A 19,365-nucleotide genomic window follows, 5' to 3' on the forward strand; every position below is an offset into this window, starting at 1 on the left:
TTTTTTTTTTTTTTTAAGAAACCTATTAAAATAGATTTTACTAGATCCAAATGGAAAAAAAAATTCACATTTTTTAATATACTTTCGTGTCTGATCCTGCCGTCATATTTACACTGTACTTTTTTATTGCTATATTAATTGACATTATTATTACCATTTTGTTTTTTTTTTTACAGGTTGATCCATCATGCCTTCTTGCATCGTTAAAGGATGCGGTTACACATGGAAGTCCAGAGGTACAGGCATCATTATGCACTCGTTCCCAAACAACCCAATCATTATAAGGCAATGGCTACAACAAACTGGTCAATTTGATAACGACTTGGACGCCTCGGTCGAAAAGATCATCGTAGGAAAGAGTTCTGATATCTATCGCATGTGTTCCAAGCATTTTACTGATGATTGTTACATGAACGATGGTTTTCGTCGAACGCTGAAAAGAAACTCTATACCAACTATATTTGTCCGAACACCACAAAACTGCATTGTTCCAAAAGAAGATGGTCCAACGAGGAAAAAAAGAAAACTATCTCAGACTTATCGGGTTGTGGCGGATCAAGGTCCTTCCACGTCAAGTAAACCTTTATTATACCATACTATCCAAATAGGAGAGGATAATCCAATGCTTTTCGATAACCCATCTTCCATCTCCGCAGAACCGAGTAGGGTGTGGAAAGTTGTGGTTGATCGAGGTACCAATACAGATTCTGAGAGAATGGGAATGACACCAAAGTTTGGAAAAAAACATGCACAAACTCAAACGTCAGTACGAATGTTTCAAGGGCAAAATGAGACTCGAGTGGAAAGTAGTCAATCCTTACCAAGAAGTCGCACGGATCTAAAGGATAGAAGAGGCCCAAAACGTGTTGATTGTAACTTTCATGAATCTGACTACGAAGAGGAGGAAGAAGAATCATTCTACGTTGAAAGCGATGAAGAAGCAGACGATGAAGCCCATAACAAAGAATTCAGATGCATCTACGAGGGTCCCAAGAGTCCCGTCCGTGACAAAAAATTTATAGTGTTTGAAAGTTGCCTTAATAAACTTATTGGGATGATACCGTGCCAGGCTCAGAGTAAATGTGAGGACCGTGTAACACATGTTCGAAAGAGCTTCTTGGGGTCATCTGTAATTGTAGAAGTTAAATGTGCAAGTGGTCACACCAAAACCATATGGGAGAGCCAACCAAGACTGGGCAAACAACCACTGGGGGATGTTTTGGCATCAGCTGCTGTCTTATATAGCGGCACAAGTTTCCTCAAAATTCTTCAAATGGTAAAATTGTTGAACATGAAATTTATCCGGAAATCCACCTATTACAAAAACCAGTTAACCCATTTGTTCCCAACCTTAAATCGTCACTGGCACATGGAGCAGCAGTCTATTATAACCCGCCTTAGAGATAAACCCGTATGCCTGGCAGGGGACTACCAAGCCGCCCGACCCAACCACGTGACTAAGTATTATACCTACGTCATGATGGATGCAGAAACGAAAAAGATTCTTGGGTTTCACATACAGCAACATCTGCCCACTTTATCTCAAGCTCACCACAAAAACATAACATTTAAGAAAGCGCTGAATCGCATCTTAGAAAAAGGGGTCAACGTTAAAATGTTAACCACTGACCGTCACATTGGAGTTAGGAAAATAATGAAGGACAGTTATGGCGATATTGTTCACCGCTTTGACCCTTGGCACTTGGCAAGATCCATTAATAATAAAATACTTTTCCAGGCCAAAAAAAAACACTGTGAAGTCCTCTCGGATTGGTCATTGCCGATCAAATCGCACTTGTGGTGGTGTGTGAAGACCTGCGATGAAAACAAAGAAGAGTTGTTGGATCGCTGGAATGCGTTGCAGTACCACGTTCTTAATGTTCACGAATGGCGTTCCAGTTCTGACTACTGGAAGTGCCAGCACAATGTAGGCTCCAAATCAACCAGGTGGCTTTTGAAGGGTTCCTTAGCCTACCGTAGACTTAAAGAAATTGTGCTCAGCCCTTCTGTGCAGAGAGACTTAAAACGTGTATCCTTCTATTGCCATTCAGACTCCCTGGAGATCTTCCATAGCGCATGTCAAAAATACCGACCTAGTCGGCTTCGTTTTTACATGGACGAAATGGTGGCCAGGACCCAGCTAGCAGTATTGGATCATAACCGAAATGTAACTAGAATCCAAGCAGCCCTAAAGGACTCAACAACGGTCAGTGCCCCTGGACATTGCGCCAAATTTCCCAGGGGCCGTAAAGCCCTGGTAGTAAAAACACTTTATGAGCGCAAAAGCCAAGACTTCATTTTTGACTTGTTACGAGAAGTGGTTACCTCCGTGCGCAAAAAAAGCAAGATGGAGCTGAATTTAGCCCAGCCGCCTCCTCTACTAAAGTTGTCATCAAGAGACCGAAACGCTCCACACTTGGACAATACTTGATGTTGTGTTTCATGTTGAAACGTTACTTTTCCTTTTTTTTCCAAAGGTAGTTTTAATCAATAATACAGGCGCCCTTACTCTCTAAAAGAGAAGTTTTTCTGTATCAAACATTTTTACTTTAGGAAATGTTTTTTTTTTCTCTTTGTATTACACCCCTTGATTCTTCTTGTGATAGACACCTCAGAAAAAACTGGGGTTTGCATACTCACAACAGTCCTGAACTATAGGCAGTCACTGACTATAGGGTTACTCCTACTATAAACCACTTTTTCTCATGGATCCTTTTCCTTTTTATTGTCAAAAAGAAGCCGTGTGCCGAAAATGCAACCAAAATGTTTGATCCGTCCTTTGGTCAGTGCTCTGCGTTGTAGTAGCAGAAGAGCAGTAAATGTTACTGCGGTGTAAGACGACAATAGAACATAAGATCAGTATTAGAAAAGTAAAAGTATTTGTGAAGTTGCTCAGCGTGATGTCAGCTTCAAAATATAAATCTTAAGAAAAAAAATATTTTCTCTTGAATCTCTTTGATCTGTGAGAGACTTCCCCTCCGTTACTCGCTCTATTTGGTGGAGTTACGAGTTATGTCAATGATGTACAATAAAAAAATTAGTTATTGTATAGTACTTTTATGGCCAAAACTTTTTAAGCACTGTACTTCTTTTTGTATGTGAAATCTAAAATGTAATAAGTTTGATCCTCCTTGGTCTAATGTGCCCACAAACCCTGAAGAGAGCAAATATAGGTTGGTTGTGTTACCTTGTGAATGCAAGAAGAGCGCCTATCAGCTGCTCGAGAAAGCTGGATTGTTTTACTTACCTGCTCACGTAGGGTTGCAAAATTGACATAATTCGTAACACCATTCATAGCAGTGATCCTCGTTGGATCTGCTTTCAGATGAGTGTTTTTCATTTTACACGCATGGACCTACGTCGGGTCGGGAGACCGGGGTCCGGCACGTGCGTTGTGGTCTGTATACGTAGCGTGGAAAACTCCGATCTGAAAACGGTCATATACTGTAGGGGGCATGGGATGGGACATCACTGTAGAGACAGCAAAGACCACTAGTGCCATGAGTAGGCTAAAAAGTAGGTAATGTTTTTTTACCCCTTATTTTTTATAACATTGCATTTCATATTTGGTACCTTGCGAAAAATCTGGATATTCCCTTTCAACAGTAAAAAAGATTATAAAGCAAAAAAAAAAAATTTTTAGGTTTAGTCCTGTTAGCAGAGTGCAAGCTCAGTCGTAACTCCATTCTTTCCCTTTGTGGCTGCAATTTGCGGGCGGCCCATAGAGAATGACTTGTTTTCACCGGAAGAAACCCTTTCTGCTGACTCTGGAGATACTTTGCGTGACCTCATTGTGCACTGATCTGGAGTTCTGTCCTTTATCCTCCAGTTACATCCAAAGCAAAAACATAAAAGTTCTGATTGATGCATTTTGGTAGGTGGCGTTGCGATGGGAAGGCTTTAGGTGAGCGGTATAAATGTCCCAGGGCCTATGGAGCACAGATCTCTAACGACAAAGCTGAGACTTTGGATGTGACTTACAGTGCTTTAATGCAACACAAGTAAAACAAAATGTGTGCAAAAATATTCAACCTGGTTTGTAAAGTTATATTGTAAAACGTTGTAAATTATTTAACGTTTCTTTAAGTAATGAGAAATAAAATGTACGTAGTCCTCCAGATTTGTGACTTTTCTTTAAAGGAGTGAAGTGGGGGGGGGGAGAAAGGAGGAGACTAAAAATACCTGCACTGTATGGCTAAAAGTATGTGACCCTCCTTCTTCCAAATTTTGAGTTCAGCTGTTTCGGTCACAATCATTGGATGCGGGAGCATAATATCCAGCACTCGTTGTAATTTCCGTTAGCAAACATTGGCGTTAAGCCGGCCATGTATATTAGATGTGTGTCGGCCAATGTTCTCTGAGAAAGCCGCCCACTTACCTCTGGGAGAACAATGCGATCACCAGTCCGAAATCAGACAAGTGCGACAACTCTCCTGACCATCAATCGGTCGTTGCCCCCATACACATTACATCGTCACATGAACCCATTGATATCGGTGGGTTTGGCCGGTATTAGACTAATGTGTATAGGGGCCTTTAGTGTTGAGTCGTTAGTGGAAAAATTTGAGTCTTGATCGTTGCCCCCATCAGATCCCCTATATTGGAGCACTGATTGGGAGTCCGACCTTCTCCTCTATCACCAATGCCTGATCTCACAAATGCTTTTTTTGGGCTAAATGGGCACAAAGTCTGACTCCCACTCAAATCTTGCGGACAGTCTTCCCAGTAGAGTGATGGCTGCAAAAGAGACGCAAGGGATGTCCAAAAAGTGAATTTGTGTGTTTGTCAGGTGTCTATATCTGCTTCGCCATAAAATGTGTGTTCCTATTATGTTCTCGTGGTCTCCCACCTTGTATACGGGCAGAATTGATTTGGATGCTTTTGCGAATTACCCTTGACCCCATCAGGTGGTGGCACATGAGGGAGACTTATGGCTAGGATTAAGATATCTGCCGACACCTGGGACGTATGTGCTCTGGTGTAAGGGTCACAACGCTTCTATGGGAGTCTGCCATATTGTCAGTGCCCGCATTATAGTAACGGCCACAGTATAAAAGCAAAACAAAAACGGTGCCAACCATGATAAGCTTCGATACGCCAGCACATATGATGGGCTGAGATACACTAGCTAAAAGGTGCAGTAACAAACCTTATAGTCAGATACCCAGACTATGCAGTTAATCACATATGGTAGGATTAGATGCATCTGATTAGCAGATAGTATCTCCCGTTAGGCTTAGATACAGCAGCACCATTGCATGGTGACCGGAAACCTACTGAGGATATCGCAGCATCTACCGCCGCACTTTGTGCACAGAGACCTTTGCGCTGCAGATTACATATCCAGTGATCGCCTCTGGAGCTGGGAATAGTTGGCAGGGACAGAGGGGCCGGGCTTCGCCTTTCTCTGTCCCTTGGCCCCAGGAAGGACTTTTTGCAGAGCAGTGCTGAATACAGCAATCTCCACGGCTGCAGAACGGTGAGTGTTCAGCTGGAAATGCCTGAACTAAACTTAGGAAATAAGCCTTATCTTTGTTCCTGGCCCTTTAAAAGAGCAGAGCGGCCTGAGAAACCGATCAGGCAGAAGCTGCAAAATCCAGACTTGGACTGTGGCCTAAAAAAGTGATAAAGCTTCCAATCTTGGGGTCTCTACCTCAAGTGAGGGAGCAAAAAAGTTTTTTTTTTTGTTTTTTTTGTAAGGGGTTTTTGCAAACTAAACTGCACTGATAATGATGACGCTGCGGGCAATGTAGTTTAAAAGGACTTGACCCTCCCTGGCAGCTAAAGTACTTGCAGGCATGCACACCGGAGGGATCTGGTGTCACCATCTGTCAGTATTTTGCATTAGCTTTTCTAAGCTGTGATGTGTAAACGAATCAGAAAAGAGGTAAAAAAAAAAAGGTAGAATTTGCCACTTTTCTGTAAGTTTTGGGCACAATACTGGTACTGGCTTAGAAGTAATAATGCAAAATACAGACCAATATAGTGTGCGAGGCCAAGACTGGTGTTGCTGCATTGCTGACCTACCGTCCGTCTGTGCGGACGTGTGAAGCCGGGTTCAGATGGCCATATTTCACGTCTGTATATGGACCTTAATGTACGGACTGATCGCTGGTCTTCTTCCCAGAAATTACAACTTCATAGAGATGTATGCGACTGTAGGTTAAGAATTAGGAGACCCTGCAGTCAGTCTGCGCATTCCATATACGCACCATATAATACGGCCATTTAGGGCTCGTTCAGACAAGTGCCTTATACATGCGGTGGTGTGAAAAAGTGTTTGCCGCCTTCCTGATTTCCTATTCTTTTGCATGTTTGTCACACTTTGTTTCACCAAACCAATTTAAATCTTAGGCAAAGATAACACAAAATGCAGTTTTTAACCCCTTCACCCCTGAGGGTGGTTTGCACGTTAATGACCGGGCCAATTTTTACAATTCTGACCACTGTCCCTTTATGAGGTAATAACTCTAGAACGCTTCCATGGATCCCGGTGATTCTGACATTGTTTTCTCGTGACATATTGTACTTCATGTTAGTGGTAAAATTTCATTCATATAACTTGCGTTTATTTGTGGCAAAAAACAGAAATTTGGCGAAAATTTTGAAAATTTCACAATTTTCCAACTTTGAATTTTTATGCCCTTAAATCACAGATACGGCACACAAAAAACTCATTAAATAACATTTACCACTAGTTTTCTTTACATCAGCACAATTTTGGAACCAACTTTTTTTTTTGTTAGAACGTTATAAGGGTTAAAAGTTGAACAGCGATTTCTAATTTTTGCAACACCATTTTATCTTTAGGGACCACATCACATTTGAAGCCACTTTGAGGGGTCTATATGATAGAAAATACCCAAAAGTGACACCATTCTAAAAACTGCACCCCTCAAGGTGCTCAAAATCACATTCAAGAAGTTTATTAACCCTTCAGGTGCGTCACAGGAATTTTTTGAATCTTTTAAAAAAAAAAAATTAACATTTGACTTTTTTTCACAAAAAAAATACTTCAGGTCTAATTTTTTTATTTTACCAAGGTTATCAGGAGAAATTGGATTCAAAAGTTACTGTGCAATTTGTCCTGAGTACGCTGATACCTGATATGTGTGGGGGGAACTATTGTTTCGGCGCATGGCAGAGCTAAGAAGGGAAGGATCGCCGTTTGACTTTTTCAATGCAAAATTGGCTGGAATTCAGATCGGACGCCATGTCACGTTTGGAGAGCCCCTAATGTACCCTAATGGACCCCATTTTGGAAACTAGACCCCCCAAGGAACTTATCTAAGTATGTGGTGAGAACTTTGAACCCACAATGGCTTCACAGAAGTTTATAACATACAGCCGTACAAATAAAAAATCATATTTTTTCCACAAAAATGATCTTCACCCCTAATTTTTATTTTCACAAGAGTAACAGGACCCTAAAAGTTATTGTGCAATTTGTCCTGAGTACGCTGATACCCTATATGTGGGTGTAAATGACTATTTAGGCGCATGGCAGAGCTCGGAAGGGAAGCAGCGCCATTTGACTTTTTTGGCTGGAATTGAGATCGGACACCTTGTCGCGTTTGGAAAGCCCCTGATGTGCCAAAACAGTGGAAACCCCCCCACAAAAGACACCATTTTGGAAACTAGACCCCCCCAAGGAACTTATTTAGATGTGTGGTGAGAACTTTGAACCCCCAAGTGCTTCACAGAAGTTTATAACTTACAGTCGTAAAATTAAAAAAATCACTTTTTTTCCACAAACATGAGCTTTTAGTCCCCAATTTTTTTTATTTTTTCCCAAGGGTAACAGGAGAAATTGGACCCCAAAAGCTGTTGTCCAATTTGTCTTCGCTGATACCCCATATGTGGGAGAAAACTACTGTATGGACACACGTCGGGGTTCGGAAGGGAAGTAGTGACGTTTTGGAATGCAGACTTTGATGGAATGGTCTGCGGGTGTCATGTCGCATTTGGAGAGCCTCTGATGTGCCTAAACAGTGGAAACCCCCCCACAAGTGACTGCATTTTGGAAACTAGACCCCCCCACGGAAATTATCTAGATGTGTGGTGAGCACTTTGAATCCCCAAGTGCTTCACAGAAGTTTATAACGGCCGGGCGTGAAAATTTCCACAAAAATATTTTTGCCCCCAATTTTTTATTTTCCTAAGGGTAACAGGAGAAATTGGACCCCAAAAGTTGTTTTGCAGTTTGTCCTGAGTAGGCTGATACCCCATATGTGGGGGTAAAACACTGTTTGGGCACATGGCAGAGCTTGGAAGGGAAGGAGCACCATATGACTTTTTCAACGCAGAATTGGCTGGAATTGAGATCAGACACCATGTTGCTTTTTGGAGAGCACCTGATGTGCCCAAACAGTGGAAACCCCCAATTCTAACTCCAACCCGAACCCCAACACACCCCTAACCCTAATCTCAGCCCTAACCCTAATGTGAAAATGGAAATAAATACATTTTTTTTATTTTATTATTTTTCCCTAACTAAGGGGGTGATAACGGGGGGTTTGATTTACTATTTATGGCGAGTTTTTATGTTTGGCAGCTGTCATACGCTAAAAGACGCTTTTTATTGTAAAAATAGTTTTTGCATCACCACATTTTGAGAGCTATAATTTTTTCATATTTTGACTCACCGAGTCTTGTGAGGTCTTATTTTTTGCGGGACGAGTTGACATTTTTATTGGTACCATTTTCAGGCACGTGACATCTTTTGATCGCTTTTTATTCCGATTTTTGGGACGCAGAATGATCAAAAACCAGCGTTTCATGAATTTCTTTTGGGGGGTGCGTTTACACCGTTCCGCGTGCGGTAAAATTGATAAGGCGATTTTAATCTTCGGGTCGGTACGGTTACAGCGATACCTCATTTATGTCTTTTTTTATGTTTTGTCGGTTTTATGCAATGAAAACAATTTTATATTAAACTCCGACTTTTTTTGCTCTAGTCGGACGAGTTTCATCTGAAACTTATTTTGTTTCATTCGGGTTTCACGAAACCCGATCCGACCAAAGTCGCTCAACTCTAGTCACAGGCATTGAAGCAGACTTCCTCATGCCTGCGCTTTGCAGGCAGTGAGGAAGCCAGCTCCCTGCAAGCCCCCGAAGGTCCCCGTCGCCATATTGGATCCGGGGACCTGCAGGGAAAGAGGCCCCCGCAGCAGCGCTGCACATCGCGCTGCTGTGGGGGTCGCAGGGAAGCACGGAGGGGCGGTCCGTGACCGCCTCTGACACACAGTGCCGGGTGTCAGCTGTGATAATCAGCTGACACCCGGCCGCGATCAGACATGTTAAAGGGGAGGACTTTACCTTATCGAGAGTGGCTGCAGCTATCATGCTAGGCAGTGTGTGACAGTTTCCCCTCCTTTCCTATTCATTTTGTACAGGGAGACATTTGTCCTTCTTATAAGTTGCTGACCTCTATATGCACAATTAGCTATTTAAGCCTGTACTTTGCTGTGAACATTTTGTGCATTTATTTGCTGTGTGTGGCACACGACTGTACACATAGGACATATGTTTTTCTCCTTGCTTTGGTTATTTATGATAACCCTATTTATATTTTCACTGTCCCGTGTCCTGCTTGCTTCCATGTTGTCACTATTTATGCATTATGTTTAATAAAAATTAATAAAATTTTTTTATGCTAACTACTTACTGTATATGGAGCCTCTATTGTATCAAGGAGTAATGTTACTATATTATATACTTATGGTTATTAATAGGTGAAGGATATTTATTTTTGAGGTGTTACTGACAATTTTTGACAGACATTTATATCCTTCTCTACCATAACTACGTCTACCCTTGATTCCCCTTTTGACCTTTATGGTCTTCTTTTTTGGTTTTCTATGTCTGTGATCTAGAGGTTTTCTTCCACTTGACCATGTGGAATTTTGTTTTGGTTATATAACTGATTACTGGTTGTTCACCCTTCTCGACCCATGCCACAAGGAGAACTTTCCATCTCTCCTTTCTGCGGCGAAGAGGGCTAGAAAAATGGTGCAATACCAAAAGGCCCTAGTCGAACAATTAGTACAAAAATTCCCATCTGACAAAGCTGGTGGCAGGGGTAGTAGATTCTTGAACAACCAAGGAGAAGAGACGAGGGAGACAGCACGTCCAACAGAGGCAGGGGAACACCATCAAAGGTCTGGTATAGTTTCATTAGACCCTCCAGTGTCCATGCCCTGATGTACGGGGTAGTCTGACAAGGAGGGAAATGTTTTGGAGGTGGTGAAGGAGTACCTAGCCGACCATATCGGCGTCCTCCATGATACTACTGTACCGTACAACTATTGGGTATCCAAGCTGTCCCTCTATGCCTTGGAGGTGCTGGTCTGCCCTGCTGCAACTATTTTGTCAGAGCGGGTTTTTAGAGCCGCTGGGAGCATAATTGATAGGCGCATCCACCTGTCACCTCAAAATGCTGACAGGGTGACCCTTATCAAAATGAACAAGTCCTAGATTGGAAAAGACTTCTGAACCCCACCAGATGAAAGTAGCAGAACATAAAGCCAATTGAAATGTTCCTATTTTTCTGGTGTATTTCCATGCATCCTTTCTCGCGCAAAAGTATACAATTCATGGTGTCTTCTTTTTCTTGTCCTCCTTCTCCTCGACCATATCATCAGGGTCATTATGTGGCCCTCACTCCAAATTTTTACAGGACTGTCATGCAGCCCTTGATCCAGATTTTTACAGGGTCATCATGCAACCCTGGTTCCAAATTCCTACTGGGTCGTCATGTAGCCTTCCTTCATAATTTTTACAGGACGTGTGTGAGGCATACCTTTTCAATTCTCTTACATATGTACCCCCCAGGAATAAATGTTTTTCAGCCCTTGTACTTAGTGCATAGGCTTTGAGTCTATGTGAGGCCCTCCTTTATGTGTAATACAGGGTGTATCGGCAGTAGTGTGACTGGAGTCTGATTGGCCCCTGTGCAAGATTTGAACCGGGGCCCCGCTTCCTGGGTATATAAATATATGCTCACTCCATCCTTGTATATACAATGGCATGTAAAAGTTTGGTCAAAATTACTATTATTGTGATCAGTTAAGCAAGATGGATCTCAAAAAGCCTAAAGTTAAAGATGACACATTTCCTTGTATTTTAGGAAAACAAAATTATATATTGTATATTACAAAAAGAAAATCGGCAATGCAAAAATGTGTGAACCTTTGGAGATTTGTGTGCTCAGATAATTTGACCGAGGTTTCAGACGTTAATTAGCCTGTTAGGGTTATGGCTTGTTCACTATCATCATTAGGGACGGCCAGGTGATGCAAAATTCCCAGCTTTTTAAAAACCTAGCCTCCTCTAACCTTGTGCTAAAAAAAACAGCCATGGGGGTTCTTCTAAGCAGCTGCGTAACGCTAAAAATGAGAATGATGCAGGCCCACAAAGCAGGAGAGAGATATAAGAAGATGGCAAAGCATTTTCAAGTTTCCCTTTCCTCAGTTCAAAATGAAATTAAGAAATGGTGGTTAATAGTAACTGTCGAGGTCAAGATGAGGTCTGGAAGATCAAGCAAAATTTCAATGAGAGCTACTCATAGGATGGCTAGAGAAGCAAATCAGGACCCCGGCTTAACTGCAAAAACCTTCATAAAGATTTAGCAGACTCTGGAGTTTTGGTGCATTGTTCTACTGTTCAGAGACACCTGCACCTATATGGTCTCTAAAATTCAGCATCAGTATTATGCAAAAGAACATCTAAACAAGCTTCATGCATTTTGGAAACAAGTCCTGTGGACAGATGAGGTTAAAATAGACCTCTTTGGCCACAATGATCAAAGGTATATGTGGAGCAAAAAGGGCACAGAATTTCAGGAAACGAGCATCTCGCCAACCATTAAGCATGGGGGTGGATCAATCAGGCTTTGGGGTTGTGTTGCAGCCAAAGATACTAGGAAGATTTCACGGGTTGAGGGAAGAATGTATAAAATAACATTTCTACAAACTCTCAATGCAAACCTAACACTATCTGTAAAAAAGCTGAAATTGAAAAGAGTATGGCTTTGACAAATGCATAATGATTTTAAACACACATCAAAATCCACAACAGACTACTGTACCTCAAAAGGCACAAACTGAAGGTTTTGCAATGGTCCTCGCAGTCTACTGATCTGAGCACCATTGAAAATCTGGAGCTTAACCTCAAAATAGTGGTGCATGCAAGATGACCCAGGAATCTTGCAGAACTAGAAGAATTTTCCAAGGAAGAATGGATGAAAATCCCTCAAACAAGAATTGAAAGTATATTGCACTTTCCCTAGTCCTCCATATAGTATAATGCATCTCATAGTCCTCCATATAATATAGTGCACAGCCCATAGTCATCCATATGATATATTGCATCCCCATATTAGTAAAATACACAGGCCATATCCTTCATATAGTATAATGCCCAGCCCATAATCCTCCATAAAATAGAAAGCACAGCCCGTAGTCATCCATAAAGTATAATGCACTCCCCATAGTCTTCCATGTACTATAATGCACCGCCCTTAGTCATCCATGTAGTAGTATGGCCACCGTGTGCTCACTGATTTAAAAATAAATACCTTCCCTCCTCTCCCCTGCCATGCAGCGTCCTCTCCTGAAGCCGGCAGCTGACTTCAGCGTGCAATGGGTCTCTGCATCGCAATGCACTTCAACTGGATGTGTGTCAGAGTCCGTCTTCCGTCTAATTTTTGGCAGTTTATTTCACTTATACAGCGCCATTAATTCCACAGTGCTTTACCTACATTATCATCACTATCTCCATTGGGGCTCTCAATCTACATTCCCTATCAGTATGTCTTTGGAGTGTGGGAGGAAAGTGGAGAACCTGGAGGAAACCCACGGGAACACGGGGAGAACATACACACTCCTTGTAGATGTTGTCCTTGGTGGGATTCTTCTATTGTCTGCATCGGCTTTGTGAGTTTCCTCCTTCATAAATTAAACAGGATGTGTCAGTGTCACACACCACATGGCCAGGTTATAAAATGTTAAAATTACATTTATCAGTGACTAACAGTGGCTGTAGTTTTATTTCTCCCTCTATTATGTCATCTACTGTAGTCATATCCAGGGATATACGGTGAGGCTTCTTTCACACTTGCGTCTTTTTGCGCTGCGCAGTGCAAACGCGCATAAAAACACATCATGCGGTTTTTGATGCGTTTTCTTGTTTTTTGCAAAAAAAAAAAAGCATGCTTTTTTTGTGCTGACTTGCGCATGACCATGCGCACGTCAGCGCTCCCAAAGACTTTAATGGGTTTTGGGTGAATTTCGTGCGCATGCGTTTTTTTGAGACAGGTCGGACGACCAAAAAAATGCAACAGGATGCATTTTGTGTGCCCGGGCGCACACTACAAAAAAAACGCATGCGCATACAAACGCGTAGAAATGCATGACAATGCGCACCCATGTTAAATATAGGGGGAAAAACACATGCGCATTTATGCGCAAAAACACAGCGCAAAAAAGCGCAAGTGTGAAAGTAGCCTGAGAGATGGCTGGCTATTAAGGTGGTGGAGAAGGTGTTTTTTTTTCTCTTTTTAATTTTGCTTTATATACAAGTCATTATCTAGGAACTAAAGTTTCTTAAAGGGAATCTATCGCCCCTTTTTTCGAATATGAGCTGCCGGCACCGACATCAGGGGCTTATCTACAGCATTCTATACGAGATTGCTGTAGATAAGCCCCCAATGTAACCTGAAAGATAAGAGTTAGACTATACTCACCAGAGCGGAGCAGTGAGCCTGCGCAGGAGCCACAACAGGAAGGAAAGAAGAGGACGGCACCGTATGAAGATGGGAGGCGCCGGACCGCGACACCCATCGACCCCCCCCCCCCCCGGTGGGTATAATCTAAAGCCCCCGTTACACACTGCGATATCGCTAGCAATATCTCTGTAAAGTCACCGATTTTGTGACGTAGCAGCAATATTGCTAGCGATATCGCTACATGTGATACTTACCTCCGACCGGCTCCCCCGCTGATTATCGCTGGTTGCGCGAGAACGTCCTGGATCATTTCTCGTCGGGCGCTTCCTGTGGCGCCGATGAGCGACGCATGGACGTGGGCGGGAGGACGTCAGGATCGCCTGGTCTGACAGGTAAGTAGCGACCCCCGTCCCCAGCGATGTTGCTGGTGAGATTTGCCTGTGTGGCGGCTCACTAGCGACCACTTAGTGATGCACCAGTGATCCATATCATTGTCGGGATCGCTGGTGCATCGATAAGTGTAACGGTACCCTAACTCTTTTTTTCTTATCTTTCAGGTTACATCGGGGGGCTTATCTACAGCATTACAGAATGCTGTAGATAAGCCCCTGATGTCGGTGCCGGCAGCTCATATTCGAAAAAAGGAATGACAGATTCCCTTTAACATTTTTTCTCGAAAAATTAATTTCATCTTCGGTTTCGTATGTTTTTTTGTCGTTCCGTAAAAGTGGAGTAATACTCCGACAACATTGTTCTCAGCAGCGTTCTGGGAGTCAGATGCATCCAGGTGTCTTCTCCATGCTGTTCCCATGCCATTTCAGCGGGTTTTGTTTTTTCCTATCCCCACAGTCCTCCTGTTTTTTTCCTATCCCCACAATCTTCCATAAAAATGCTTGAGTTTCCCATTGACTTCCATTATACTCGTTACTCCAGTTGAGCCCGTCCGTGCGTCTGACCTGCTTGATTCGAGACTCGAGGGTTTTACTGCTCGATCATCAGCATAAGCATTCCTAAAGCTTGCATCATAAACACTTCTGCAGGGGAACCAGTCTATCTTTTCCTGTTACCCTCCATTCTGGCAGAGAACAGTATGCGGGGGCTAACCCGGGGGTGGTGAGGAGCTGAGGCTTAATGCGCCTGTATTCCCATTGCACTGGGAGATCCTGGCGAAGGATCAGCAGCTTGCTGCAGCAGAAACCTCCCCCTTTCACTCTAATAAACCCTTTTACATGGAAACTGGACAATGGATCTATATTGTTTTAATAGTTTATTTGTGATTATGTGGTTTGGGGAAACGTTGCTTATCTAAGCGTTTCAAGATGTTGGAGGCAGGGGAAGACACTGTATGTGCCGGCTGTGCAGCTGCAGAGGTCCCCAATATGGATGGAAGTCAATTGCCACATTAAAAGCTATTTTATTTGTTAGATTGCATGTAAAGGACGGACTTAATGAATTTCAGTACTCATAATGACTAGCAAATTGTAGGAGGCACTAAGGGTAAGTGTGCCCATGCAAGGCGTTCAAGTCACCAATGAGAATCACGGCAAACCGGTGCCGCTGTGGCTTTCAAATCGCCTTTTTTTACCGGTAATTGGATCATGACCACAATGTGAAAACCACGAGTGGCCTCAACCGTAGAATGGTGCAATTCAGCAGCAAGAGGCCCTGTGCGTGGTGTCCGGGTCTGGTTGCAGGACATAGAAATTTACGTTATGTCTACAATGTTTTTATAATTGAAAAATTGTTTTAAATTATCAAAAACTTCAGGATTGTAAAGAATTTCCAACTTTGGTAACATAAAATAATTCATACTAAAGAGCTGCCAACTCTAAGCTAAAATCACCCCATTATAAAACACATTAAGGCAGTGAGGTCACACAAGGTCTAACAGTAGCATAATACAAAACCTATCAATGCAAATACAACAATAACTAGGTGAATAAAAGGCACAAAAGACTACACAGATAAAAATTACAATACCTGTATTACTTGGTTACTATAACACCCTCTGTATGCCATGCAAATGAACCCCATGATACACCCTGCCTAGTCCCATGTTTCACATACTGCTTAGTCAGGTGGACTGAATTAGGGGACCCCCTGATGAAGCATTACAGGAAACATGGGTCAGGGCCCTGTGCGACATGATTCATTGGCATGGTGTATGGTGGCTATTCTATTCAATGTCCATTAGGACTTATTTCTTATACAGAAGTTGTATTGTTATAGAGGTTAGTTACATTGCTGGATGTGTGGTTTTATACTCATGTATTTTTAGTAGAAGTATTGCAGCTTTTGTTTCTGTAATCTTTTACTCCTTTTTAACTATTGGTTATTAATTATATGAATTCTTGGCAATAACTTTGAACATGAATGGTTGGCTGGCAACCACACACAATGTGCATTACCCAATAAAGTGCAAAAGCCACCAAAAGATGAAGGTCACTGTCATGTGGTAAGAGGTGCTCCCAGGTGCAAACTAGGTCACCTGCTTGCAAGCCAAGAATAAGCAATCAAATCATGGCTGTGGACTGACAGATTAATCGCTGCCCTGGTCCGAGACCTGGACGGGATCTTTATTAATCAGACATACATTTAGCACAAATCACTTTCCAAGTATTGCCAACAGTCGTGCATTACCTCAAGATATAACAAATTTGTTAGAATGGTGGCGCTGAAATGGCTATTAAATTCAATGATGTGGGATGTAGCACATGGAATAGCAAGGAATGGCTTGCGAAGTATTCACCCCGCTTGGCATTTTTGTGTTTTGCTACCTCACAACCTGGAATTTTTTTTTTTGAGAGTTTGCATAAGTTGATGTAAAAAACATGCCTACAGCTGTGTGAACATTGTTTTCTTTTTATTATGAAGCAAACAACAATTAGGACATAACTGAGAACTTCAGTGTGCATAACTATTCACCCCCGCCGCCTAAAGTCTGTACTTTGTAGAGCCTCCTTTTTCTGCAATTACAGCTGCAAATCCCTTTTTTATAAATCTCTATGAGCTTTCAACATCTTGCCACTGGGATTTTTGCCCATTCCTCAAGGCAACACTCCTTCAGCTCCGTCAAGTTAGATGGTTTCCTCTGGTGAACAGCAATCTTAACGACTGACCACAGATTCTCCATTGGATTAAGGTCTGAACTTTGACTAGACCACTCCAACACATTTACAGGTTTCCCCTTAAACCACTTGAGTGTTGCTTTAACAGTATGCTTTGAGTCAGTGTTCCCCATTCCAGTCCTCAAGAGCCACCAACAGGTCATGTTTTCAGGATTTCCTTAATATTGCCCAGGTGATAATTGCATTACCTGGTCAGGCAAGAATTCCATCACTTGTGCTATACTAAGGAAATCCTGAAAATATGACCTGTTGGTGGCTCTTGATGACCGGAGTTGGGGAACACTGCTTTGAGTCATTGGTTTATTGGAAGGTGAACCAACGTCCCAGTCTTAATTCACTGACAGACTGAAACATGTTTTGCTCAACAATATCCCTGTATTTCGCACCATCCATCTTCCCCTCTACTTGGACCATTTTCACTGTCCGTGCTGCCAAAAAACTTCCCCCCACAGCATGATGCTGCCTCCACCATGTTTCACTGTGGGGATGATGTTCTTGGAGTGATGAGCTGTGTGGTTTGATGCCAGGCATAGCATTTACCTTGTTGGTCAAAAAGTTGTTTTAGTTTCATCTGACCACAACACCTTCCTCCATACATTTGGGTAGTGTCCCACATGTCTTTTGGCAAACTCCAAAAATGAGCCTTCCAATTTTTGTGTGTAAAGGCTTTTTTCTGTCTACTCTTCCATAAAGGCCACCTCTGGGTCACACTTGCGAGTGTGATACAAGAAACTCATGCGAGTCTCTCTCCTCAATATCTGGCGCTGCCACCAGCACTCAGGACTGGAGTGTGCGGCTGCATAGAAATACATGCAGCCTCACACAACGGTCCGAGTGCCGGGTATTGATGAGAGAGACTCGCACAAGTTTCCCGCATCACACTCGCAAGTGTGACCCCGGCCTTATTGTGGTTGTATGGACAGATACTCCAGTCTCTCCTTGGGAACTGTAGTTCCTTCAGGGTTACCTTTGGTCTCTGTGCTGCCTCTGATTAGTGTCCTCCTTGCCCGGGCTGAGAATTTTGGTGGGTGGCCCTCACTTGCAGGCTTGTTGTGGTACCATGTTCATTACATTTGATGATAATGGATTGGATTTTGCTCCGGGGATCATCAGAAATTGGGAGATTTTTTTTTTTTTTATAATCCAACCCTGACATGTACTTCACAACAACTTTGTCCTTAATTTGTTTAAAGATCTCCTTGGTAATTGCTTGCACCAAAAATTTTTAGGAGCTTCATAGCAAAAGGAATGAATACATATGCACATGACAAGTTTTAGTTATTTGTTCCCATAAATGTAATTTATGCCTAGATTTTTCTCACTTCACCAACTTAGGGCCCCGTCACACATAGCGACTCACCAGCGATCCCGACAACGATATGAACTTGTCAGGATCGCTCGTGAGCTGCCAAACAGGCAGATCTCAGCAGCGATCAGGACAGCGACACGCGGGTAACAAGCGATGCACATCGCTTAGTTACCTGCAGTGTACGTTAAGATACCAGCGCGCTGCTCCAGGGAGCTGGTAACCAAAGTAAACGTCGGGTTTCTAAGCGCCGCGCGGCACTTAGAAACCCGATGTACCTTGGTTACCAGCTCCTGATCGCTGGTCTCCCGCCTGCCACACGCAGCGATGCGTGCTGGCCAGCGGGAGACCAATGATCAAAAAAATGTCCAGGCCATTTGAGCACGATCAGCGATACCCGACAGGGGGGGCTGATCGCTGTCACACGGCGATCTCACTGGTGAGATCCCTGTTGCGCCACAAAACTTGTGACTCAGCAGTGATCTCGCTAGCGAGATCGCTGTGTGTGACGGGGGCTTTGAACTACTTAGTGCAGATGCATCACACACAAATCTGATTACAAAGATATTTAAACACAGGTCGTAATGTAACAAAAGTGGTAAAAAGCCAAGGGGGGTGAATAAATTTGCAAGCCACTGTAGGTGGTGAGGCGCAGCACCGGTCACTGTCCTTGGTTCAACAATGGAACCGGGAGAGATAAAGACATAAAAGGTTATGCTGATGCGCAGACAGTGAAGTTAGTGAGAATGTGGTAATTAAAATAAAAATCTTTTTTTAATTTTTTATTTAGGATTACAAATTCACAAACCGGTTTTCGGCTCCGGAACTGAGCCTTCGTCAAGTGATTTGTGGCGGGCGCGCAGTGTAAATGCACATTTAGGCAGGAATGACAGTTTAAACATTTTTTTTTTTAACATATAATAGTATACAATATTCAAATAAAAGTGATATCACATGATGAAGGAATTAAATGAATGTAATAAAAAGGTATTTTAAATGTAATTACCGCTTCCTCACTAACATCCCTGGCAATGCACCATTGTTTCTGACCTAAGGATATGTCTCAGCCGCCACTTTAGCCATCTTAAATCTATAGTTGAAAGGACGTTTCCATAATCAAACCCTACTACTCATTCCCAGGATAGGCGATCAGTGTTACATGGCTCCACTGGTCAGGAGAACCTTCGGTGAAGCTTACGCACTGA

The 19,365-nt window shown here is 42.7% G+C and overlaps 2 protein-coding genes across 5 annotated transcripts in view; both read left to right on the plus strand.

Annotated features, from left to right (window-relative positions):
* Nucleotides 1–4,120, plus strand: part of LOC141056379 (uncharacterized) — a 34,740-nt gene extending 30,620 nt beyond the window's left edge. For all 3 annotated transcript variants that reach the window (XM_073553149.1, XM_073553150.1, XM_073553151.1), the window contains exon 2: nt 177–4,120. In XM_073553149.1, coding sequence (XP_073409250.1) covers nt 188–2,431 — 2,244 coding nt within the window. In that variant the 5' untranslated portion in view covers nt 177–187 and the 3' untranslated portion in view covers nt 2,432–4,120. The remainder of the gene's footprint in view (nt 1–176) is intronic.
* Nucleotides 1–19,365, plus strand: part of LOC141056382 (mitochondrial amidoxime-reducing component 1-like) — a 45,866-nt gene that overhangs the window by 19,922 nt on the left and 6,579 nt on the right. Inside the window, exon 1 of one of the 2 annotated variants that reach the window (XM_073553153.1) lies at nt 4,620–5,479. The exons of the other annotated variant lie outside the window; for it this stretch is intronic. The gene's annotated coding sequence lies outside the window, so the exon portion shown is untranslated. Of the gene's footprint in view, nt 1–4,619; nt 5,480–19,365 lie in introns of those variants that run through there. 2 annotated transcript variants of the gene reach the window in all.

The sequence above is a fragment of the Dendrobates tinctorius genome, unplaced genomic scaffold, assembly GCF_039654945.1.
Source record: "Dendrobates tinctorius isolate UK_male_01 unplaced genomic scaffold, ASM3965494v1 ptg000197l, whole genome shotgun sequence".
NCBI lineage: Eukaryota > Metazoa > Chordata > Amphibia > Anura > Dendrobatidae > Dendrobates > Dendrobates tinctorius.